At 44.9% G+C, this 23,264-nt stretch overlaps 1 protein-coding gene across 1 annotated transcript; it reads right to left on the bottom strand.

Annotated features, from left to right (window-relative positions):
- Positions 1 to 1,159: 1,159 nt before the first annotated feature.
- Positions 1,160 to 21,870, bottom strand: itga11b (integrin, alpha 11b). The gene is made up of 28 exons (XM_063477428.2): positions 21,777 to 21,870; positions 21,338 to 21,429; positions 20,711 to 20,825; positions 20,509 to 20,636; positions 19,988 to 20,136; positions 19,248 to 19,392; positions 18,969 to 19,134; positions 18,714 to 18,784; positions 16,559 to 16,703; positions 15,934 to 16,082; positions 15,662 to 15,805; positions 14,812 to 15,015; positions 14,584 to 14,714; positions 13,774 to 13,946; positions 8,723 to 8,862; positions 8,526 to 8,636; positions 8,005 to 8,090; positions 7,708 to 7,912; positions 7,532 to 7,630; positions 6,801 to 6,877; positions 4,211 to 4,294; positions 3,994 to 4,090; positions 3,798 to 3,911; positions 3,340 to 3,426; positions 3,141 to 3,251; positions 2,882 to 2,977; positions 1,945 to 2,058; positions 1,160 to 1,802 (listed from the first exon to the last, which is right to left on the bottom strand). Exons 2-28 carry the CDS (start codon positions 21,386 to 21,388, stop codon positions 1,722 to 1,724), a joined length of 3,273 nt encoding a protein of 1,090 aa, XP_063333498.2. The 5' UTR covers positions 21,389 to 21,429; positions 21,777 to 21,870; the 3' UTR covers positions 1,160 to 1,721.
- Positions 21,871 to 23,264: the final 1,394 nt, after the last annotated feature.

The raw sequence follows: 23,264 nt of genomic DNA, 5'->3' as shown, positions 1-23,264 counted from the left end.
GACAGAAATCTGCAACTATCCTTTGAAGCACCGCTCCTCTAAAACAGCAATAAGGATCATTATTAAGTTATTTACATTATTATGTAAATAACAAAATAACTTAAAGCAAAAATTGGGAAACGTAAAGTCCGAAGTCTTTATATTAAGGCCATCAGTCAAACAATACTGTTTGGTTTGGGTCTAAACAGAGCGCGTTGTGTGTGACGTCTTCTTTTGCGCATGCGGGCCGCTTTGAGCGTTCACACTAGAGCGCGTTTGCTGTCGCATTTTATTTGTAGCGTGAACAAGCAGACAAAAAAATCGGATTTGATCAAAAAATCGGAATTGAGCATTAAGACCTGCAGTGTGAACGTAGCCTATGAGATTTCCAAATGTTTACGTCAGAACTTCATTGCACATCGACGTGCGGTAGAAGACACGAAATCCCAAATTTCAAGGATCAGAACCTCCAGATGGGTGGGTGTGTTTTGTGAAAAAAATGTATTAAAAAAACTGATCCCGGAGTCAAAGCTTTGGTCCATGTTTCAGGACTCAGTCGAGCACTGAGAGGCGGGACCACACCTGAGGATGCAGACCGACCTGGAGCAGCAGCCAGCGGTGTGTCGGACGTCACACACGACTGTTTTACTAGTTTTATATTCAGTAGCGGCGTGCGTTTGAGCTACAGGTAAGAAAACGGAGTGATCTGATTGGTCAGATCTGAAAAACTGAGCTTGGTTAAAAAAAAATTATTATTATTATTGCCATAAATTTGTCTGGTCAAGTTACACGTCCCTGTGAAGGCCGTTACTTTTTAAAGTTGAGCGTCTCAAAAATTCAATTTTCGTCTAAAGTCAAAATTTGAGATGCTGAATTTGGAATTTCAAGTTATCTCAAAGTGACAAGAAAACGGATGGATGTGTATAACAAACAGACTCAGAAGGAACTTGAAATTTCAGGATCTCTGATTCAAACTTTTAAAATAATTAAACTTTTGAGGTTTATCCAGAAAGTTTTTGAATGATCTCAAATCTCTGGATTATCTTAACATTTCAGGTTATTAAAGAGTCCAAATTTCAAAGAAGGTAAACGTGAGCGAACAGAAGGACACGACGAGCCTTTTATATTTCTCATCTTTATTCTGACATTAACTCAACAGGCAGAGCGGAAACAGCTTCGTATGAGACGGTAACGCCTCGGTCCTCATTCATCATACATGTGAATATTTACACAAGTTCAAGTTTGACTTTTAAACAAAAGTGCATCAGCTACAATATATAAGAATTAATAGGATGTATTTACAATTTAAGAGGATGAAATCAGACGAATGTTAGGTAGTTTTCTTTCTGCCCCGTCAGCCTCCGGTTAAATATTTACTCCATCGCTCTCCTTTATCACGAGGCCTCCGTCACACCTGTGAAGTTCTCACATGAAAGGCAGACGTCGGCGACGCTGAAGAATCCTAAACCTTCAATATTTCTAATGCTGACTCCGTCTTTTATATACAGTCTGTGGAGAGGATCAAGGAGAGTAGCTTCAATCGCACATCGCGTGGACGAAGAGGCGGGTTTAAGGTGAGGGTCGCAGTCCCTGAGTGACAGGTGGAGGCACGTGATGTGTTCAGGTGACCTGTGTGAGGTCGTCGGATTTTCTCAGTGTCTTTCAGGTTAAATTTCATCGTGAACATCAATTTAAGACTTTGCAGGCCGGCGAGGAATGATGCGGCGGTGATGTCAGCCACGTTATAGCTCCTGTGCCGTCTTCCCATTGGCCACAGGCTGCTCCTCTTCCTCCTTTCTTCTCTGTCTGTTAAAGAAGCCGAGCTGAAGAGAAAACAAAGATTTATGGTTTGTGACGGACAGAAGAGCCGTTTCTTCCAGACGTCCACTGCAGAGCTCAGAATGATTCATCACTATGAACAGAGAAGTAATCTGATGATGTTCGAGGCTCCGTGGGTGTTTTTACCTTCCACAGAGCGAGGACCAGTAAGGCCAGCAGCAGCAAACCTCCCAGTGAGCTTCCCACTATGATCCAGATGGGGATGGAGTGATCCTCCTCCTTCCTCAGGTCCAGAATGATCTGCAGTTACAGCACAAAACACCTGAGTGTGTGTGAAACCAGTGTTTGACAGATTTCTTTGTTTTTATGTCAGGCCGTCTAGTAAAGTCCTTAAACCCTGAGTATAATTTAACATAGAAATATGGAGTCAAAATTAAATAATGTTGATGACTGAAAATGAAGAGTTCAGGTGTTTCTGGGGTTTTCTTCACTTTTCCACCATTTTTAAATGTAAACTCACTCAGAGACGCGATCGTTGCTTCATGTGTAACAAAGAACAAAGAAATGTTTGAAGAAATGAAACGAGATACAATAAAGAAAATACATAGAAAAAATATGCAGAAATAATAAATAAATGTAAAATCGCCAAATTAATAAAAATAGAAAATTAAAGAGACATACATAATTGGAGAAATTACACAGGATGTAAATAGAGGAACCAATTAAAAGGAAATAACATCAGAAATAAGGTTTTATCTTTCATATAGATTCCGACATAATTAAGGACTAGGTTTATTTTCATATTTTATTTGTTGCATTTTGGCACCTTTGGTCCTCCGTACTCCACGTGGTTCATTAATGGTTAAATATTTTTGCAGAAATGTGTTTTTAATGTGAAGCAAAAGGGTGTAATCATCGTTCTTAACAGCAGGTGGCAGCACAGCTCTGATTATGTCAGTGAGTCTGAAGCGCTGATGATCAGGTGATTTAAAACGTTGGCGTGAACGTTGAGGTCAGCTGATAGAAGTCCACTCGGTTCAGTCACAAAGAGTTGGGAGTTTAAACCTGTTCATCCCAGAGTGACCTCTGTCCTCCAATGGGAGAGCGATGCTGATGCTCTCACCTGTCTGACAGGTCGGTCCTCCTGGAGGAAAACGGGACTGGACGCTTCCAGCTGGATGGAGGCGGCAGTCAGCAGCTCCAGAGATCTGAACTTCACCTGAAAGAGTTAAACAGGTAGTGAGCGCCACCTGTGGTTTCTCCTACGGCTAATCTGAGTTTCACTAAACTGAGCCTGTTTCTGGTTAGTCGGGAATTTGATGGACTTCCTGTTTCCTGAGCTTTGTCTCGCTTTATGAAAACGGCAGATGAGAGGAACTCACGGCGAGCAGAGCGGCGAGCTGAAGGCTTCCTGTGAGCGTCACCTTCACCTCACGGGAGGGCGGGAGGTTTAGTTGGCACCGCACCTCCATGTTCACGCTGTTACTGTGGTTCTGCGAACACACACACACACACACACTGTGAAACACTGTTGTTTAACTCCACTGTTACCCTGAATCTAACAGGCTCCTTCAGCCTTACCAGCTGTGACAGGTGAGTCAGATCCTCAGGTGTGACAGGACTGCTCATTCTAACGTGAGGCAGCATGCAGTGGGATCCCGCTGCGTGCTGGGAGGAAGAGGAGGACTCCGTTATAGTTTTAATTGCTGCTTCGCCAATCTGGGCCAAAACATTAAAAAAGCAGCTCAGCACAGTAAGTCAGAAACACGGCGACGGGACAGAAGAAGAGAAAACCCTCCGTGACAGGCAGGTGGCGCTGCTGTCACTCACGCTCCTCACAATTTAGTGAAAACGTGATGCCTGTACAGTGAAAGCTGAGGGCTTTGCAGCAACAAAGGCGGGCCTTTCATTTTAAATCGATTTAATCCTTCATTAAGGTAAAACCTGAAAGTACGGGGAAGGCTCATTCAAGCGAGCCATCTGTTTCTGCAGCGGTCGGTGAACAGAGATTCTCACAGCATAACGATTTCCAGCATCACCTGTTCGATGCTGAAGTCTGTAATGTTCAGCAGCTGGTTTCCTCTCATGGTCACAGCCCAGATATCGGCCCTGAACAGGACGTCCTGCACCGAGAACAGGCCCAGGTTCTGAATCTGCACACACGAGAGAACCGCATCAGAATGTCTTTATGAGAGCTGACGTTCTGCACACATGCACACTGTTTGTTTCACTCACGTAATAGGAGAGGTTGAAGGTGTGAGAGCTGCTGTCTGATTGGTCCCAGGAGGAGGGGGAGTCAGCTTTGATTACAAAACGAGGAGGGTAGGGGTCTCTGTCCAGAGAAGGAAGAAAGCTTGGATAAACCATTCGCAGACACACGTGAACTCTTCTGAAAGCGCACATGCAACTTTTTATACTTTCAAATCACAAAAAGCTCAAAAGCTTCACCCACCTGGTGAAGAGGAGCTCAGTTTGGTATTTCAGGGGGAGGAAGATGTCATTGGTGTTGTCGTCCGGGTAACCCTCATCCCCCTCACTGAGTAACACACAGATAAGCACGCTTAAAAGGACGAAAGTTTGAAAGTTCAATGGTAACACTTTACAATACAGCCCACGACTAAGGGCATAATTAATCTGTAATTACAAATAATTCAAAGTATTTTATTTGACATTATAGTTTAATTATATTTACCTACAAATACTCAACCAAACACTCCAGGCTGTGTTATAAAGTGATACCACCAAAATAAATGAAAGGTTTAAACTTTGTCCAAGATGAGCTCGTCCCACCACGTGTCCATAAATTATGACATGCATCTGTCTCCATCTGACCAATCAGACGCATCCAAGTGTTTCTTTGGTCGCACCAATCATCAAGCCTTCGCCATCACAGTCAAACCTCCCACAGGAAGCGATTCTTTTATTTGGAGCAAACTTCCTCTTTCCGGCTTTAAACAAAACATTTAGAAACCAAACCTGTATGCACTGGATTTCTTAAAGTTTTTATCGTCTGTTTAATGTTTTACTGTTTTCGTCTTTAAATCATCTCGTCTGTTTTCTTGTTATTTCTTCTGCTTTATGAAGCTGAACAGCGATACCTGAGTCCCTGGATCTGGATTCATCTGTGAGTAATCACCAAAACGCCATCACACACGTTCAGGTAGGAATTCACCTGGTCTCCTGTGGAAATTTCTAATGTTCTCCTGTCTCGCAGCCATAAATGATCCTTCTGGAAATTCCTGGATCCAGATCCAGATGTTAATCGACTCCAAAAGTTAATCACTTCGCTACCTCTGGGAACACTTTCATGCAAATCCATCCATAACTTTTAGTCTAATCCTGCAGCAATCAGGGCAGAAAACTCACATAACCTCATTCTTTCCTCTTTAATAAACACGGCGCAGATTTTATGAAACCGGATCAGGGATTAAATAATTATTTGTCATTGACCACGAAGAACTAGATAGTTACTTACATCTCTGTGCTAAGGTTAAAATACGACCTAATAGTATAGTAATAGAATAATAGAATAGTATTAATATAATAAAATATTATATGAAATATCATATAATAAATGTTACAATAAATAAAATAAAGACTCATTACAATAACCCTGATCCTACCCCGATCGCCCTGATCCTACCCCGATCACCCTGATCCTACCCCGATCACCCTGATCCTACCCAGATAACCCTGATCCTACCCCGATCGCCCTGATCCTACCCCCGATCGCCCTGATCCTACCCCCGATCGCCCTGATCCTACCCAGATAACCTTGATCCTACCCCCGATCACCCTCATCCTACCCCGATCACCCTCATCCTACCCCGATCACCCTCATCCTACCCAGATAACCTTGATCCTACCCCCGATCGCCCTGATCCTACCCAGATCGCCCTCATCCTACCCCGATCGCCCTCATCCTACCCCGATCGCCCTCATCCTACCCAGATAACCTTGATCCTACCCCGATCGCCCTGATCCTACCCCGATCGCCCTCATCCTACCCCGATCGCCCTCATCCTACCCCGATCGCCCTGATCCTACCCAGATAACCTTGATCCTACCCCCGATCGCCCTCATCCTACCCCGATCGCCCTCATCCTACCCCGATCGCCCTCATCCTACCCCGATCGCCCTGATCCTACCCAGATAACCTTGATCCTACCCCCGATCGCCCTGATCCTACCCAGATCACCTTGATCCTACCCAGATCACCCTGATCCTACCCAGATCACCCTGATCCTACCCAGATCACCTTGATCCTACCCCGATCACCCTCATCCTACCCCGATCACCCTCATCCTACCCAGATCACCCTGATCCTACCCAGATAACCCTGATCCTAACCCGATCACCCTCATCCTACCCAGATCACCCTCATCCTACCCAGATAACCCTGATCCTAACCCGATAACCCTGATCCTACCCCAATAACCCTGATCCTACCCCGATCGCCCTCATCCTACCCCGATCGCCCTCATCCTACCCCGATCGCCCTGATCCTACCCAGATAACCTTGATCCTACCCCCGATCGCCCTGATCCTACCCAGATCGCCTTGATCCTACCCAGATCGCCCTGATCCTACCCAGATCACCCTGATCCTACCCAGATAACCTTGATCCTACCCCGATCACCCTCATCCTACCCCGATCACCCTCATCCTACCCAGATCACCCTCATCCTACCCAGATAACCCTGATCCTAACCCGATCACCCTCATCCTACCCAGATAACCCTGATCCTAACCCGATAACCCTGATCCTAACCCGATAACCCTGATCCTACCCAGATAACCTTGATCCTACCCCGATCACCCTGATCCTACCCAGATAACCCTGATCCTAACCCGATCACCCTGATCCTACCCCCGATCACCCTGATCCTACCCAGATCACCCTGATCCTACCCTGTGAATCACAGGATGGAGTTTTTGTTCTCCTTAACATTGTTGTATAAAATCTCGTCAGTCAGAGGACAGAAAATAATAATCCTAACTTACTTCTGTGACATCACATTACACATGTTCAGTTGTCTTACCTGGTAGTTACCATGACGACATGTACGTGATCCAGGAAGATGTAGCGGCTGAACTCAAACTCCACATTGAACGTTACCTGGACAGGAAAGGAGCAGGTGCAAATTCATCCTCTCAGGATCAAAAAACATTTAATCGTCTCCTTCTCCTGGCCTAACATCCTTAATTAGAACATTTTAGTCAGAACGTTAAATGTCTGCTCCATCACATCATCGTGTGAAGCTTCTTTGTTTTGTGTTTTTTATTTATTTTATTTTCCACTGCAGCCTGTCGTCGTCTGCGGCTGAACCCGTTCTCCCTCCGGCTGTGTTCTCCCCCCAACCAGCAGCCGGAGCCTTTTTAAGAGGAAGCTGGAAATAATCTCCAGCACAGTCTTATTCACACAGCAGCCCTGAGGGGCCTCACAGTGAGGGGTGGGGATCACGGTCATGTTTACAGGGACACTCGTTAAGGTAATGAAGGATTTTAGTCAGCAGCTATCATTGGCAGCATATTTCTGCCCAGTTTAATCACTGTTATTAGTCTGGCTGTATAACAGCGGTATGATGAGCTAATAACCTGTTTATCTGTGATGTTCAAACCTGTCCACATATTTAGGAGGAAGAGGCTCCATCACCCTAAACAAAGGGCTGTTGTATCAGAGCAACAATAATAACCAATGAGGAAACTGCAGGTGGTCAATCCTTTTTTCATCCCAAAAATCATCATTTGAATGAAAATAGCTCTGCCCTACCTGAGACAGCGACTTCATGAATGGCGCGCTGATGTTGCAGATCCTCTGGGTCGCCAGTCTGTCCTCAGAAGAGCACTCAATCTGGATATCTGATTGGTCCTGAGGGAAGAGGCGGCATAACATGAATGCAGCATGCACTTTGACCTTTTTAGGATGAGGACAGAAAGTTTGAGTACCTTCACTAAGAGGCTGGAGAAGATTAGGTTGGAGGAGGTGGAGATGTGGATGGCAGCTCTGTATGCGTTCTCTCCCTGGTTCTCCAGTTGGGCAAACACCACCATCCTCCTTCGCCCGGACTCCACGACAAACGGCTTCTTCTCAGACGCCCCCTGGTAGCTGCAGATGGAGCTGGCAGCCCGTCCGATCGACCTGCAGAACTGCCTACAGGTGAAGCACAGAAATAATTACCAGTCTCTTAATAATTTACATGGATACACGTGAGGGATTAGTTTAGTGGAGACCGGGTTACTCACTGAGCACTCATCAGGTCCGTGTGACTGTGGAGGATGAGGTCAGGAACGCAGGTGTCTTCCTGCTCACATCCGTTCCAGAAGTGAAGCTACAGGGAAAAAGAGAAAAGAGATAAGTAGCAATTCTAAGTTTACCCCGACCTCCAGGGAAGAGCCTGATTAGTTGCCCAAAGTCCCTGAACTGGCTCCTCTTGACACAAAGGAGGAGCCAACTTCGAGCTCCGTCAGGATGTCTGAGCTCTTCACCTTTCAGAGGAAACTCAGAGGAGCTGACCTCATACTTCAGGCTGTTACCCAGATCATGACCACAAGGGAGGGTTAAAGATTGACCAGTAAATCCAAAGCTTTCAGATTATCATCTTCCCATCAGAAAAATGCATCTCAGAGAAGCTGACTCTGATCTGCTCTGAACATGAAGAACTTATTTCGTACCTTTTTTCACTTTATAAAAAGTGTTCTGTGAAAAAAGATTTCCCTGCTCTGAAGCTAATCAGGCAGTTCAAACCCGTGTTTGAAGCTCTCACCTCGGTTCTTTGGGTGCTCTGCCAGTCCGGGTCCAACACCGGCCCCTCGTCTGGCTTCTGCAATCCCGTCTCCAGGACAACAACTATGGGACGCCCGTAATCTGTCGTCTCCTGTTTGTCGTATTACATTTTCGTGTTTAAGGACTCGCACATAATGGAAATCATTTGACCGTGATTGTGTCCGGGCTGTTTCTGACCTGGACGGAGAAGCCAAGGTGTTCGCATCTCTGACCTCCTGTCTCCAGAAACAAACTTCGGGGCTGCTGTCGATCCGATTCGTCCAGCACTGCCCGGGGAGGGAAACGCCTCTCATCCAACAGCAGACTGTACCAGACCGCTGAAGAGGAGGAGGAGAAGGAAAATGTGAGCTGAAACAGAGGCTTAAATGTGGCACAATGAGACTGTAAATACAGAGAGAGCAGACTTTTACAGGTCCTTCAGAGGATATGAAAGGAAGTGATGTCATCTTTTGTAGTCGTTAGTCCGAACTGCTCCATTTATGCTTCCAAAAATGTTTTAGGAGCATTTCTAGGAATGAATTAGAAACAAGTCCACCGACTATTGTTTCACAACATAATCAAGCACCAACTTTACAGCTCACTGTAAAGAGGGAATTGTACACTGTAATATTCATTCATCTCAGTTTTTATATATCAGCAGTCGCCTCAAAGGTACTTTATATGACAAAGTAAAGAATCTACAGTATTAGGGAGAAAACCACAACAGTCAGATGCTTATCAATGGTCACCACTTAGCAACACTGGGGAGGGAGAACTCAAGATTAGGGAGGGGCAGAAGACAACACATAGTGACCATGAAAAATAAAAGAAATTGTGTAATATAAACACGTTGGGAGGTACAAGAGGGGATCACCCGGTCCAGCCCTAACTACATGCTTTAGCAAAAAGGAAAGTTTGAAGCTGAATCTTAAAAGTAGAGATAGTGTCTGTCTCCTGAATCCAAACTGGAAGCTGGTTCCACAGAAGAGGGGCCTGAAAACTGAAGGCTCTGCCTCCCATTCTACTTTTAAATACTCTAGGAACAACAAGTAAGCCTGCAGTGTGAGAGCGAAGTGCTCTAATAGGGTGATATGGTACTACAAGGTCATTAAGATAAGATGGGGCCTGATTATTTAAGACCTTGTATGTGAGGAGCAGGATTTTGAATTCTGGATTTAACAGGAAGCCAATGAAGGGAAGCCAATACAGGAGAAATCTGCTCTCTCTTTCTAGTCCCTGTCAGGACTCTTGCTGCAGCATTTTGGATTAACTGAAGGCTTTTCAGGGAGTTTTTAGGACTTCCTGATAATAATGAATTACAGTCGTCCAGCCTGGAAGTAATAAATGCATGAACTAGTTTTTCAGCATCACTCTGAGACAGGATATTTCTAACTTTAGAGATGTTGCACAAATGGAAGAAAGCAGTCTTACATATTTGTTTAATATGTGCATTGAAGGACATGTCCTGGTCAAAAATGACTCCAAGGTTCCTCACAGTGTTACTGGAGGCCAAGGTAATGCCATCCAGAGTAAGAATCTGGATCCTGCAAACTGGCAGGTAGCTGCCTCTCCCTGATCCTGGGTCTGATTCAGGTTCTTCATTAAGTCATCAAAACAATACCTGTGAAGGTTGAACTCAGATGTGGTTGTATTACTGCCTTCATAGCTTTTCATGAAGTTTCAGTGTTGTGCTGATGTTTGTGTTTATGTCCGGGACTCGTCGTGCTTTCAGGCAAAACTAAAGCAGATCCTAATAAATAAATATGTTTACAATGCAGCTGGTGTCAGTCCGTTATCTGGACCTTCGTGAGCTTTCACAAACACGTTGCCGATGTGTGTTCTTCATCTCCGCGTGCAGCAAATGTCTGAAACTGCATGCAGCCAAACTGTTCTTCAGTCTGAGAGCCTTTAGAAACTTTCATAATAGCAACGCACGCGTAAAATACAGCAACTACTTCTTAGTGCTTGATCTACAGTAATGAAGTGACGCATTTCCTGCTTCCTTATTAGTTGCTGGATGCAGCAACTTACAGTGTAACTGCAGAGCTCGTGTTCATCTGTTTAACAACTGAGTTTGATTTATGAGAGCGCGGAGAGCCGAGGTAAGCTGCTGCTCAGCTCGTGTCAGAAACGCCACGTCCACACTGACAAAAAACGGGTCGATATTTAGTCCAATCAAACAGAGGTTCAGACTGTGGCTCAGATCTGCGATCTGCTGAGCCACGCTCGTGATTGTGTTTCTCTACACGTCCAGTCCAGGCTAGACGCTTAGGGAGGTGGGTGGGCGATAAGGAGCTCGAGGAGAGGGAGACGTGAAGAAGGTCTGAGGTGACGGAGAGAGAAGCAGCGACACAGTTAAACAGCTGGCCGGCGTTAGCATGTCAGGGAGGTTTCCATGCAGCCGGCCCAAACATCTGGAGCTGGTTACACACAGAGACACGACAACAGCACGGGCCTCTGCGACCACGACAAGCTTCCCTCCACACAGACAGAAAACAGCTGCGTCCACACAGCTGCAACACTGCACAGCTGTTAGAAGAAGAATTCAGATTTCTCTTCTTTTCCTTGAAAATAGAAGCTGGGAGCTGAATGACACGTGAACTCGGCCGGTTCAGAGAGAGACTGGATGAACGAAGCTATTCCAGGATGATCTCATACTGTGACATCACAACAGCAGATTAGCTGCTACCTTTTTTCCTTGGACACAAATTTGGCTTTTGTTAGCGGCCGACCTCATTTCCAGAAAAGTGTGAATGCTGCCAGATGTAAAAACAGAAGGAAGCGATTTGTAACTCATAACAAACACTAAAGACAGAATCACGCCAACCTCCCGTTCAAAGTCATCTTCTCCTTCACCCCTGGACCTCGTCCAGCTTTGCTGCTAGGCTTAGGTCTCTAGGCACAAGTCCTAGGATGTACATTTCCCTCTCAGATGGGTGCTGCGTCTCCTCTGGGCCAGATTCCAGAGATAAGATGATGCACCATAGTTACCTCCGGTGAGGGAGCTAGTGGTGTCGAGGTGTAGGGCGGGGTGATGTCAACAATCCATTAAAATTTGACTTCCATCCACCGAGATCTTCAAGGTCGCCTTCACGATTTGTCAGTGGAAAGTTAACAAAAATCCTCAGAACTTAGAAACTATAATCATTACAACTCACGGCTCTAGACTAACTTTTTAAAGTTAGGCGCACTCAAATTTTTCAACCGCATTACTTAACACCGCAGTTTTACATGTGCACTTTCTTTGGGGGGGAAGTCCATACAGACAATATTCATTTCTAAATTATTAACTAACAAACTTGTGCTTAAAGTGCTTTGTCAATATTGTAGAAAATGTTAAACTTAATCATCATCTTGGCCTGACGACCTGTTTGCTGTTGCATGCTGCTGAAAGGCAGTGGGGAGAGGGGACACTTGGGCAGTGCATTTATTGCAGCATATAATGTGTTTTCTGGATACACTGCTGCTTTTTCAGCATTCAGAGGTTGATGGCACCGTGTCAGAGCTGGCTATGAATTTCAGACGGATCAGGCCTTAACTTAACAAAAAAGTTATCAATAGTTCTTTCCTTTTTTTCTTATTACCCACAGCTACATCCACTTCTGTCAGGCCTAGGCTGCTCACTAGGGCTGGGTATCATCACTGATTTCTATAATCCATTCGATTCCGGTTCTCAAAGTCCTGATTCGATTCAGTTTAGCCTCAGACAGTCAGAAATATTATAATTCTGATCATTTATCAGCACTGATACATGTGAGACTTCATCAGAATTGTGAACATCACAGCAGATGCCTTTGTGTGAAAGTAACTGAGAATAAAACACAGAAAAACATGAAGGAGATTTTCCTGGCCTGGCTTTTTATAGCAGATAACCTTAAAAATATTCTGCAATATTCTGCAATTTTGCATAATTTTAAAAAGTTTAAATTTCTTCAGTATTGAACAGCAGAAACTAGGCTTTCTTGTCCGAGGTCATTTAAGTGAAAAAAGAAAAAGAAAAGAAAAAGACAGCGGCCGACAGCGCTGTAAACAACGGTAGACTGGTGGGTAATAAGCGAATGAATAATGCAGAAAACAGAGATTTGAGACGGGAAACTGTTCTTGAAGTACAGAGAGAGAGAGAGAGAGAGAGAGAGAGAGCTGTGCATGAAGTGTGATTTTTATCGTGATGGAAGCAAAACAGCAAAACTCATGACGACATTGATCAAATGTGAAGCGTAGTTTGCTGCTTCTTTTGCTGCTGGCTCGGCGAATTTTGGTCTGAGAGAGACAAAACCTGCAGCTCAGAATCAGCGCAAAAAAGACGTAAACACAGCGCGGACCCGACGCATCAGAATCGCTGAGCTCCGACAGCGTGTCCGTCTGCGGGCCGTGGGGTGAGAAAGCCGAGAAAGAAAAAGCTGATTCTGATGCGTCGGGTCCGCTCTCTGTTTACGTCTTTGTGTGGAATCCGTGTAGCTGCTCTCATTTGCTGTTTGGTGGTTGTTGAAATAGTTTTGTGAGCTTTAATTTGAGAATCTGGCGTTTCTGGCAAAACACGGTTATATTTAAAAGTTGATTCAGGATTTAATGAATCGATATCGCTTTATTCAAGCTACTCAACCTCTGTTTGATTGGACCAAATATCGACCCGTTTTTTGTCAGTGTGGACGTGGCGTTTCTGACACGAGCTGAGCAGCAGCTTACCTCAGCTCTCCGCGCTCTCTCTTCCACCTGCACTTTCAACTGGACCACGGCCAATCAGAGAGGTCCCGCCCCTGACTATCTCTGATTGGTTTAGTCCACGATAGGGGCATAATGTGTGTCTGTTGTTGACCACACGGAGAGTTGCAGAGATTATTTGTTTTTTTTGTTACCTTTTGTTATTTGGCCGCACTGGTGCGACCAAATATTTTTTTTAGTCGCACCATTGAAAAATTTGGTCGCATTTGCGACCAAATTGGTCGCACTCTAGAGCCCTGCAACTGTGCTGTGTGTTGTCAACATATAGAACGTACCATTGCATTTGAAATATGTCACATTTGACCTCTGACCTCTCCTTCAATCAGAGGATCAAAGTGATAATAATGTTTCTGGATCTTTGAACTCTATGTGTGGATCCAGTTTTTTGATTTGATTCAAAAACTCATTTGAGATTGATTTAAATGTCCTTTCTGAGGAAAACATGCCTGAACCTGAGGCAGGACCTTTTCAGTGTGGTGATCAAATCCCACACGGGTGAATAAGCGGACATGTTTGTGTACTCCTACCAACATCTTTCCTGGTCTTCGTCCTGGTCTTTGTCCTGAAGCCCAGACTCAGACAGACGGTCACGGACATGCAGGTGACCTCCTTCCCTCCTCGCTGGCAGTCCTTGTTAAAGATGTTGACCTTCTCGGGTTCAAAGGTTAGTTTAGCCTGAATCTGCACCACACCACGAGACCTGCAGGGATGAAGCATGCTTATTATGAGTGTTTCTGCTTATCGATTAGGAGTTCCAAAACTGTGGAGAGTCAGGTACCGCATAACTCGGTTTTACTGGATGTACTTAAACTAGGGTTTGGTTTCACAAAGACTCCTCAGTGAGTGCAATGCCCTCCAATCTGATAGGAAGAGTCTGTCTGTCTATAGTTTCCTATGGACCACATTGATCCCTCATAGGTGGTGGTGACTCATCGTGAGTCTGGTTGCTGTAACTTTGCAACAACCTCATACAGGCTCAATCTGAGGGCCTGAGTTTGTCAGAAGGAAAAAACACCTATTGGGAGGTGACTTGTCAAACACAAGTTAGCCACGCCCTAAATCATCCCCTGCTTTCTCATCTTTCTGACCCTTGTTTAGTGAATAGACATCATGTTGTGTTGAAGATGCTTTGAACAGTCATTAAAGCTTAAACTCATCACAAGTGTTTAGTAAAGGTCAGTATTTAAGTGAGCTGTAGGCTCATTTTCTCATAAACTTCTACAGCCAGACTTCAGAGGAGCCGCCCCCTGCTGGCCTTTAGAAAGAATGCAGATTTGATTCATTTTTCCAGCCTTACAGTGTCAAATCATCTGTCAGTTTATGAATGAGGCTCTGACCAGACAATGACAGCAGCTCCCAGCGCTCCCACTGCGAGGTCAACGAGTCCATCTGCATTGATGTCCAAGACGCCATGAAGGCTTTGGCCAAAATACTGAAGACCTGCAGAAAAACCAGCCGCAGACAGACGCTGGAGAAGCAAAACGAGAGAAGATTAACACTCTCTGGGCTCTCTGATGCTGCATTATCTCTTCCAGCTAAGGTGCCTTAGCATCCGGACTGGTTACCTGTCTGTACTGAAGCTGGATGGTTTTGTCTTTGCCATGGAAGACATAGACTGCCCCCTGGTGGTCATCCTCCAGTGGTGCTCCCACAACAAGCTCTTTGAACCCGTCTCCATTCATGTCAGGTACCTGAGCCAACGCTGAGCCCAGACGGGAGTTTTGGGAGTGGTCAGACACTTCCAGCACCCCCTGCAGGACAAACGACGTCTGGACAGAAATAAAAAAAATTTTGTTTCAGGTTTTGTTCTTTATTAATCAAGGTTTCATTTAAAAAAGTAATTTCAATCCAGTCATGGACAGATTACTGAACAGGCCTAACAGCACACAGCTGGGGCATGAACAAGGCTTTGTTTGAAGTCATAGTTCACATTTGTTGTTGGAAGGTCAGTCCAACAAACAATCACAAAGAGACAGATAATTCTGCAACTCTTTTTCACCGTTTTAAAACAGGTGAAAAACAATCAAAAGGACACAGAAACCAATCAGGAGAAGAAAGAAACTCAAAATAATCACAAAAACCAGCAAACTGACCACCGGTTGAACCTGTGTGGCTCTCAGTCATCCAGGACATGGTAGTTTTAAGAGCTTGAAAAAGGAGACAGCTGGACTTCTTTAGGTTTGAGCCTAAAGAAGTCCAGCTGTCTTCTTTTTTGAGAACCTGAAGAGATAAAACTAGATAAAGCTCAGTCAGTGGGGGTTGAGGTACTTTTACCAATCTGTGCACAGGACCTTTTGTCTCATAATTTGTCCATGACTCTTGCGTGGGGTTATCATCTTGTGACAACTTCTTCTGCTATAATGACAGTTACAGAGAAATTGGTTGCTCCTTTGCAGCAGTGCGTGGTTTTTATACCTGCGGTGTAACAGAGTAGATGTAAACCTTGCCTCTCTCCCAGCCATGGCTGTAGTACATGGGTGCTGCCACCAGGAGGACATCAGTCTGTCCGTCACTGTCAACGTCCATCGATAGCAACTCACTGCCAAAGTATGACCCAATCTAGACAAAAACACCAATAAACCATAGAAAAGAAACAAGATATTACACCAAGGAAGAGAGATCTGAACGTCCACCAGGTTTAATTCATTCAAATATGGTCACAGTGGTTTCTAATGATTAAAACACACCTGCTCTCCCAGCAGTGCATGCCAGATGGTCAGGTCTCCACTGTTCTTCAGGGTGAAAATGATCACCTTTCCAGTGTGGTTGAATCTTGGAGCTCCAGCTACATAAAGCTGAGAGCCGCGGGATGAAATGAGTGAACCCACCGAGTACCCTGAAAGAAGATGAAAAACAGAAACTGATTAGTTTGACTTGCACATATGGACCGTTCCATTTTGTTAGACCTATTTCCTTTGGTTCTTCCAAGGTAAGAAAGCTTAAAGTAGACCGACTCTGCATTTTCTTATTTCCTGTCATATGTTTCCTGTTCCAAAGGGGGATGTTCCCATTAAACCTGACTAAAGTTTCTAGTAATGTGACCAGAATGGGCCAAACACACACTTCAGACTGCTCTAAACAGTCAGTTTATCATGTTTTATTTCTACTACTGAATCTGTATGACATCATAGAGGGCACAGCCTTAGAGTGATCTCATGTATCGCAGCTATACAACCCCTGTGCTCACCATTCCTTCTGAAGACCCACAGACCAGATTCAGGACAATTAGTTTGAACTGAGCTACTCTACTGGAGTCCAGGACTACAGGCTGGTATATCACATATCATATTGTACGCGTTATATTGATATTACCCAGATAGGCTGCATGGTTCTTCAGCTCCTCTGGAAACTCGTCCTGGTAGGATGATTTCGGTGGAACAACTTTCCCGTGTTTGCTTTCTTTCAGCACGGCACCGTTCCAGTCATAGGCGCCCACCGCTCCGAGAAGAACACCATCCTAAAGAAAACATGGATTTAAAGGGAAGGCACTGCTAAACCACCCACTATGTTTGAGGACTCCCACTACCCCCTCTGAGGTTTAGGGGCGACCCTAGAAACTCTAGGTACCCACTCTAACCCTGACTGTATGTCCAGATATTAAAGTTGTTACTGAGTCATCGGACAGCAATGGTTTGGTCACCTTTGGGGAAAGCACACAGAGTCCCATCTGCGAGGTCTGAGTTGGCCCTGACTGATTTTGGCACTGCAAAGTCCCCATTAAAGGACCTTTAGTCACTCGTGACTCCATTTGAGTACTGTACTCGAGTACTTTTGATAGGACAGTAACATCATCAGGTGGCTGGTGAAACACCTGGGTTAGTTAGGTTGTATTTTAGCCACATTAAACAACTGTTATTTGAAAAGAAAAATCTGGGAAATGTTGCTTTCTAAATGAAACCTTGCAGTTTTATATGACTTCCATCTTGAGGAAGAACTGGATAGAAAGACCATATAAGGGGGTGTATGAGGACGTAGGCCCTAAACAGTTCACAAGTGACAAGATGTTACACAGGGAATACCAGTATAATCAGTTTCATTCTCTCAGCACCAGTTTGGCTCAGTCTGGTTCTTAATGACAAACTTATTGAGCTCTGAGCTGCAAACCTGAAGACCCCACGATGAAAAAACCTGCTGGCAATGTTGGAATTGAAACGTCCTTAAACTCAGTTGAACTGTCTCAAAACACGTGTGAGCAGCCAGGCCGTCGTAAAGTCCAGATATGAAAGTTGTTAAATCTTTGAGTCATCGTCTCTCCGGGCCTTAAAGTCGAGGACGGCAGTGAGTGACCAAATTTTTGGCGGTGCCAGCGCCACAAAGTGTCCCGCCTGCAGGACCTGAGCTGCTGAGCCCTGCATGAGTAAACCTGCAGGAAGGAGCTGAGGATGGTTTTCCTGCAGGCAGAGATGATGCTATGATGCCTGCTTTCCTCATCAGTCTGCCTCATTTTACCTTTTTAATCCCAAAACTTAAGAGCAGAAACACTTTGCATATTTGTCTGTGTACAGTCAGTGTGTGTGTGTGTGTGTGCAGATTTGCATCTATTCTCCAATGAGTTCGTGCCTGAATGAATATTTCGTTGGCAGCTTTACGTTCAGGAAAACCATCTGCTCTCTGTTACACACACACAGTTTCCACCTCACATTTTCACTCCCTGACGCTGGGATACGATTTTCCCTGGATGAGAAACAACAGAAATATTTCTCGAAGCTTCTCATCCTGCAGCTTTAGATATTTGTCAGGACCAGAACCAGGCTGGTGATGGATGTTCGGGGATGATACTGATACCAGCATTTAAGTTTCTGTTGGCAAAACCGCCGCTCTGCTCCTGTCTTCTTTCTGGATTCAGCTTTAGTGAAGAAAACTTGAGGAAATTGAATAATTGATACTTTGCCAAGTCCCTATTTTATGCAGAAAAGTAGATGAAGATGTTCTTCAGCAGTAATTTAATGGAAGTTATTATTTTTTCTATCCAGAGTGGACAGATCTTTGAAATCTAATCCTAAAATGGAAAATCAAGAGATCTTCTTTTCCATTTTGCTTCACAAATTCTTGTATCGCTTTATCCAAGTTAAACTTCTATCACAGTAATACTTGTCCTTTGATTTTCTCAGTCAATAAAAACCATGTGCCGTCCAAATATCCCATCACTAAGTCCTTTGTTACTTAAATGACATTTTTGATGTTTTTCATTTCTTTTAAAATATGAACTCGTCCTCTAAAAACTGTATTTACTCTGGTTATCTGTCTATTGTTAGAATTTGTTTGATGATCTGAAACACATCAGTGTGACAAATATGTACCTGCACCTGTTTCTGCACTCAGAGTGCTCTGCGTGTTGAATTTAACAGACTGGGTCAACAGGAAAACCATTTTTCCTTTCATAGACAGCTTTGTGGAACTTTTTGAAAGCGCTTCATTTATCACACATCACTACCACTGTGTAAGAATGCAGCTGTGAGTCACTCACTTTGACTAAATGTGAGGAGAAACCGGCCTGAGCCATCTGCAGACCGAACCCTCGACCCTGACTGCTGGTTCCTGCAAACCGGACAAACAACAAAGATGACTTAACTTTTCCCTCCAGACACTCCAGTCCTCCTGCTACACTTTAATGAATATCATTAGATAATACTTTTCAGAGTTAATTGTGAAATGCTCGTTAGTACGATGGATTCCGCTTTTCTGTAAATACTACGGTTTAACAGGATAAATGTTAGCTGACCTTCCAGAGAGAAAATCCTCTCTCCCAGAGCGTCCACAATGTCCTTCAGCGCAGATTCATCTGTCACGTTGAAGAAGTGCATCTCATCGGGGTCACTGGCAATAAACTTGATTTCCTTTAGAAAGGCTTCGGGGTTGATGCCCCGGCGGTTGTAATAACCCAGAACCTGCAGGAGATGCAGAGGAAACAGGATGTTAGTCAGAGCTTGGTAAGTCCAGAGACAACCAATAGAAACAGAGCTCGATGGGTGGGGGTGGGGGGTCTGGGGCTAAGACTCACAGCGATGGCATACATGGTGATGTTGTCTCTCTCGCTGTCTGTGACGGCCTGCACCAGGTGAGGACTGTCATGTGATTCACCGTCTGTAATCACAATCATCACCTTCTGAGCTCCCGGCCGGCCGCCGCGCTGGAACGCCTCGGATCTGCACAGGAACATCGGATGAAGTTCAGAAGATTCAAAGCTCTGAACGCTTGTTCTGGCTAATCTTAGCTAGCTGCTTAATGTACCTGCTGGTGTAGCTTGGTTGCTAACATTATCTAAATCCTCTGTGAAGGCACTTTGTTAGTTTTCATCCTTTTGTAGAGCTTGCTTTGGACTTTTCTTGGTAGTCGTCTCGGAGAGACTCAAACATGCAGTCTTTTGGAAATCCTTGGCCTTTAGCTACGAGGCCAAGAAAAAGAAACAGGAGCTACGACCTCCAGAAGCTGATGAGGAAAGAAAAACTTGCTTTGGCTGAAAAATGCTGGAGATGCTTCATCTGTGGGTTCATGTTTGATAACTTTTATACTTTGCCATATGGAAGTAATTAGTGTTCTGACTGGTTTAATTTTGGTAGGTTTAGTAAATTATACACTAGGAAACTTTGGTTCAATCCATTTTCCCAACATGAGTAAATGACTGAAACTCTCAGGGTTGCTCAGAGTAGGTGGGTAATGGTATCAGACCAGTAACTATTTAAGGGTAAGTTTGTGTGGGCCCAGCCCATTTCTGTTTGGGGTCATAATTTGGTGTCGTACCGGGCCACGTTGATTCCCAATGCCGTCCTCGTTTCCTCACCACCTCTTTGGTCGATGCGCCTGGCAGCGTCCACTACGTCCTCCACCGTCTGATACTCATCCAGTGTAAACTCGTGGACGACCGAAGAGCCGTACTGAATGACTCCCACCTGCAGCCAAAATACAGCTCTGTCCACATGAACAATAAACCACTCATGCAGCACCTGTCACCTTCAAACTATGAACAGATGAACTCTCTGAGATCTAAGTCGCCATCAGTGGTAACCCAACATTTTGGAGAAGGTCAAAATTGAGTTTTTGGGGAAAATGTGAATAGTTTTGGTGTTCCTTGTTCCCAGACTGGAAAAACCTGGCATGACAATATAATAAAAACAAGAATTGCATATTCTGGCTGTGTGGGGTTTAGAGTCGGTCATTGATGATGACTCAGACCTCAGAGGGTTAAAGGCACCACAGTCTTTGTGTGCAGATAGGTCAGGAAACGCTCACTTTATCTGGTTCTGATCAAGAGATAAACTAACCTGTGTCTGACCTGGTCCGATGTAGAACTTGTGCAGGATGTTTATGAGGAAGTCTTGAACTTCATACCAGGGGTAGATGGAGTTAGAACCATCCAGAACAATCACAATGTCCATGAACGTCTCACACCCTACAAGATTGTAAAAGAAAGTTAGAAACTGGATGGACAGATGGATGCATAGGTGATGGAAGTGTGCTGATTACTCTGCAGGGCAGGTGCGATGGTGTTGGACAGCTTGAAGTTTCGACCGACTCTGGAGCAGATCCCAGTGCTGTACAGGGAACTCCCACATTCGTGAGACCAGAGCGGACCGCAGGTCTGAGGCAGCACACACACCGAGCGGACAAACACAAGAGGAAGGAAGAAAATCAAAGCTTAATGACTTGGTGTGAAGTGCAGAAACACATGAAATAAAACAAAACCAGTGACAACAGCAGAAGCTCTGGACGGTGTTTGTGCTGTTGGTGCTTTTTAGTGGCTCAGGAGGTAGAGCGGGTTGTCTACTAATCAGAAGGTTATGGGTTCGATCCTCAGCTCCTCTAGCCTGCATGTTAAAGTTTCCTTGACTGTAAATGTTAGGTGAAAAGCACTTTAGGGAAAGGTTGACTAAGCTTTGGAGTAAGAGAGTACTAAGTACTCAAAGTTCTATATAAATATGAGTCGTTTACCATTTTTAATACAAGTATGTTGTAAAAACTATAAGTGCTGAGCTGTTAAAACAATGGTGACTGTTTGGTTTCACTTCCCTCTGCTCTGTTCTTTAAGGCCTCTACCTTAGCTTTGATTCTGGCCGTGACTTCATCGTGATGAACTCTTTCAGTGGGACTCACCACAAAGCTGCTGTCTTTGGGGTTGGAGGTCAGCGTCATTCCCAGCCTCATCTTGTCCTTCCTCTCAGACACGTTGTTCAGAGTGAGTCTCCCTGATCACAGCCAGAGTAGATGCTTTGTGAGTTTAAGTTGAATGTTTTAGTGTGTTTTCCTGTGAAAGTCCTGAAGCTTCCTTCCTGTAGCAGTTCCTGCTGTCTGAAACATCTAATGGAAGCATTCCTACATGCAGCAGCATTTCCACTTTAAAGGGCCGACAAAGCAGCGAGCCGGAGGTGGCAACAAACCGACATGAAACCTGAGGCCAAGGTGATGACACCATGGTGAAAATGTCTTCACCATGAGGTCCACGACCTTCCCCCTGCAGGTTTTACTCTGACCTCTGTGACAGTTTACACACCTGAGAGCACCTGTTCATCAATATTCATGCACTGCTGCTCACCCAGGTTGAGTCGGCTGCAGTTTGCAGAGTTCCTGCCGTCCAGCGGGCATCGGTACACATCGCCAGTCTGCTTCTTCCCCGTGGACTCAAAGGGAGCTCCAACCAGCAACCTGCAACCACGCACACAGTTTGAATCACAAACTTTATTTCTAATGCAAAAGTCACGAATTCTAGAAAAAGAACATATAGACGAACGCCGGTATCAGACTGGTTTTATATGGTTAGATATCCAAAGCCGAGCTGTTGGACTGCCGCACGTACACTTTATAACACAGCTCACAAAGCTCATGACTTTTAATATTTGTAGGTAAATATAATGACCTTATAATTATAAATAAAATTAATTATTACACCCTTAGTTGCGAGCTGTACTATGTTACCAACTGAACTTGAGAAATCTGATTACTTTGCTCTTTAAGTGTGTGTAACCTGAAGCATTATGTCATTGTCTTTGTCCAGGCTCAAAGCAAAGAGGGGGTGGGTGCTAGGATTAGCCCGAGCGTTCAGGAGCTGTGAAAGACAGAACAGGAGGTTTCTGCACCATCACTCACAGCCTCCACTCCACTCAGAGCTATAACAGCCTACAGTGTGTGTCTGATATGAAAACGTTATGTTTTGTGGTCTGTTAATCCTTTAATTGCTCTTGCTTGGGTTTTGGCCCAGTATGAGCTGCTTTTAAATCACAGACCTTCTTGGTATTTTTCTCCACGTACAGAAACTTTTTCACTTCCCCTCCTCAGAGGTCAGTCCTCGTGGCAGCGGTCATGTTAGACACAGATCCTGCTGCCACAGTTACACTCAGCAGGCGGGTCATTAGTGTTAACCGGCGTAAACGCCACCACATGTGGCCTTAGTGGCGGTTCTGGGAAGAGGGCTGACTCACATACCAGAGGAGCTGCTGCGGCAGAGCGCTAACCCTCAATCTGCTAAAGTGTCTCCTGTCCACATCAAACGGCGGAAAAGCAGCGCTGACAAACCACATCCCAGAACGCAGGCGGCCCGGGTTCACATCCTGCAGACAGAAGCACGCCTCCGAGCCGCTGACATCATCCCGCCATGCTGATCACTTCCTGAGCAGGTGATGTTATTTAGCTTTCGGTGAAACTTCAAACTGCACGGGCTCTTCTGCTGCTGCTTTACGGGACTCTTTGTCATTTCATTGATGATCTCCGGGATGTTTTCCCAGAAACCAACAGCTCGAAGGTGAAGCCTGATAAATCTACCAGCGTAGACGCTGCTGGAGTTAAAAGTGGTGATCTTCTATCAGACAATTACAGTGTTGCAGACTTTCTGGAGTAATCCGATTACAAGTCAACCCAAGCTTTCCTCTCACAGGTTTGATTGCTTTTATGACCTCTTCGTCTTTGTCTTCGGCCGCCCTGCTCACTCCACGTGGAGTGAGCAGGGCGGCCGAAGTTTTGGAGCTTTGCTTTGGATCATTGTCATGTTGGAGAAAAGAAACAGGCTCTGGCCTTGTTCCTGCACAAA

Source organism: Pelmatolapia mariae, linkage group LG7 (genome assembly GCF_036321145.2).
Source record: "Pelmatolapia mariae isolate MD_Pm_ZW linkage group LG7, Pm_UMD_F_2, whole genome shotgun sequence".
Classification (NCBI taxonomy): domain Eukaryota; kingdom Metazoa; phylum Chordata; class Actinopteri; order Cichliformes; family Cichlidae; genus Pelmatolapia; species Pelmatolapia mariae.
This window is presented reverse-complemented; position numbering and strand designations above follow the sequence as displayed.

Bases quoted from the DNA above. Each gene is read 5' to 3' on its own strand.
- itga11b (XM_063477428.2), bottom strand. From the start codon at position 21,388: ATGAGGCTGGGAATGACGCTGACCTCCAACCCCAAAGACAGCAGCTTT. The intron at 15,806-15,933 runs GTGTGTTTTAAT...GTTTTTGTCTAG, and splicing joins ATGCACTGCTGGGAGAGCAG to ATTGGGTCATACTTTGGCAG. The intron at 13,947-14,583 runs GTCAGAGCCTCA...TCATCCCTGCAG, and splicing joins GGAGCTGCTGTCATTGTCTG to GTCTCGTGGTGTGGTGCAGA.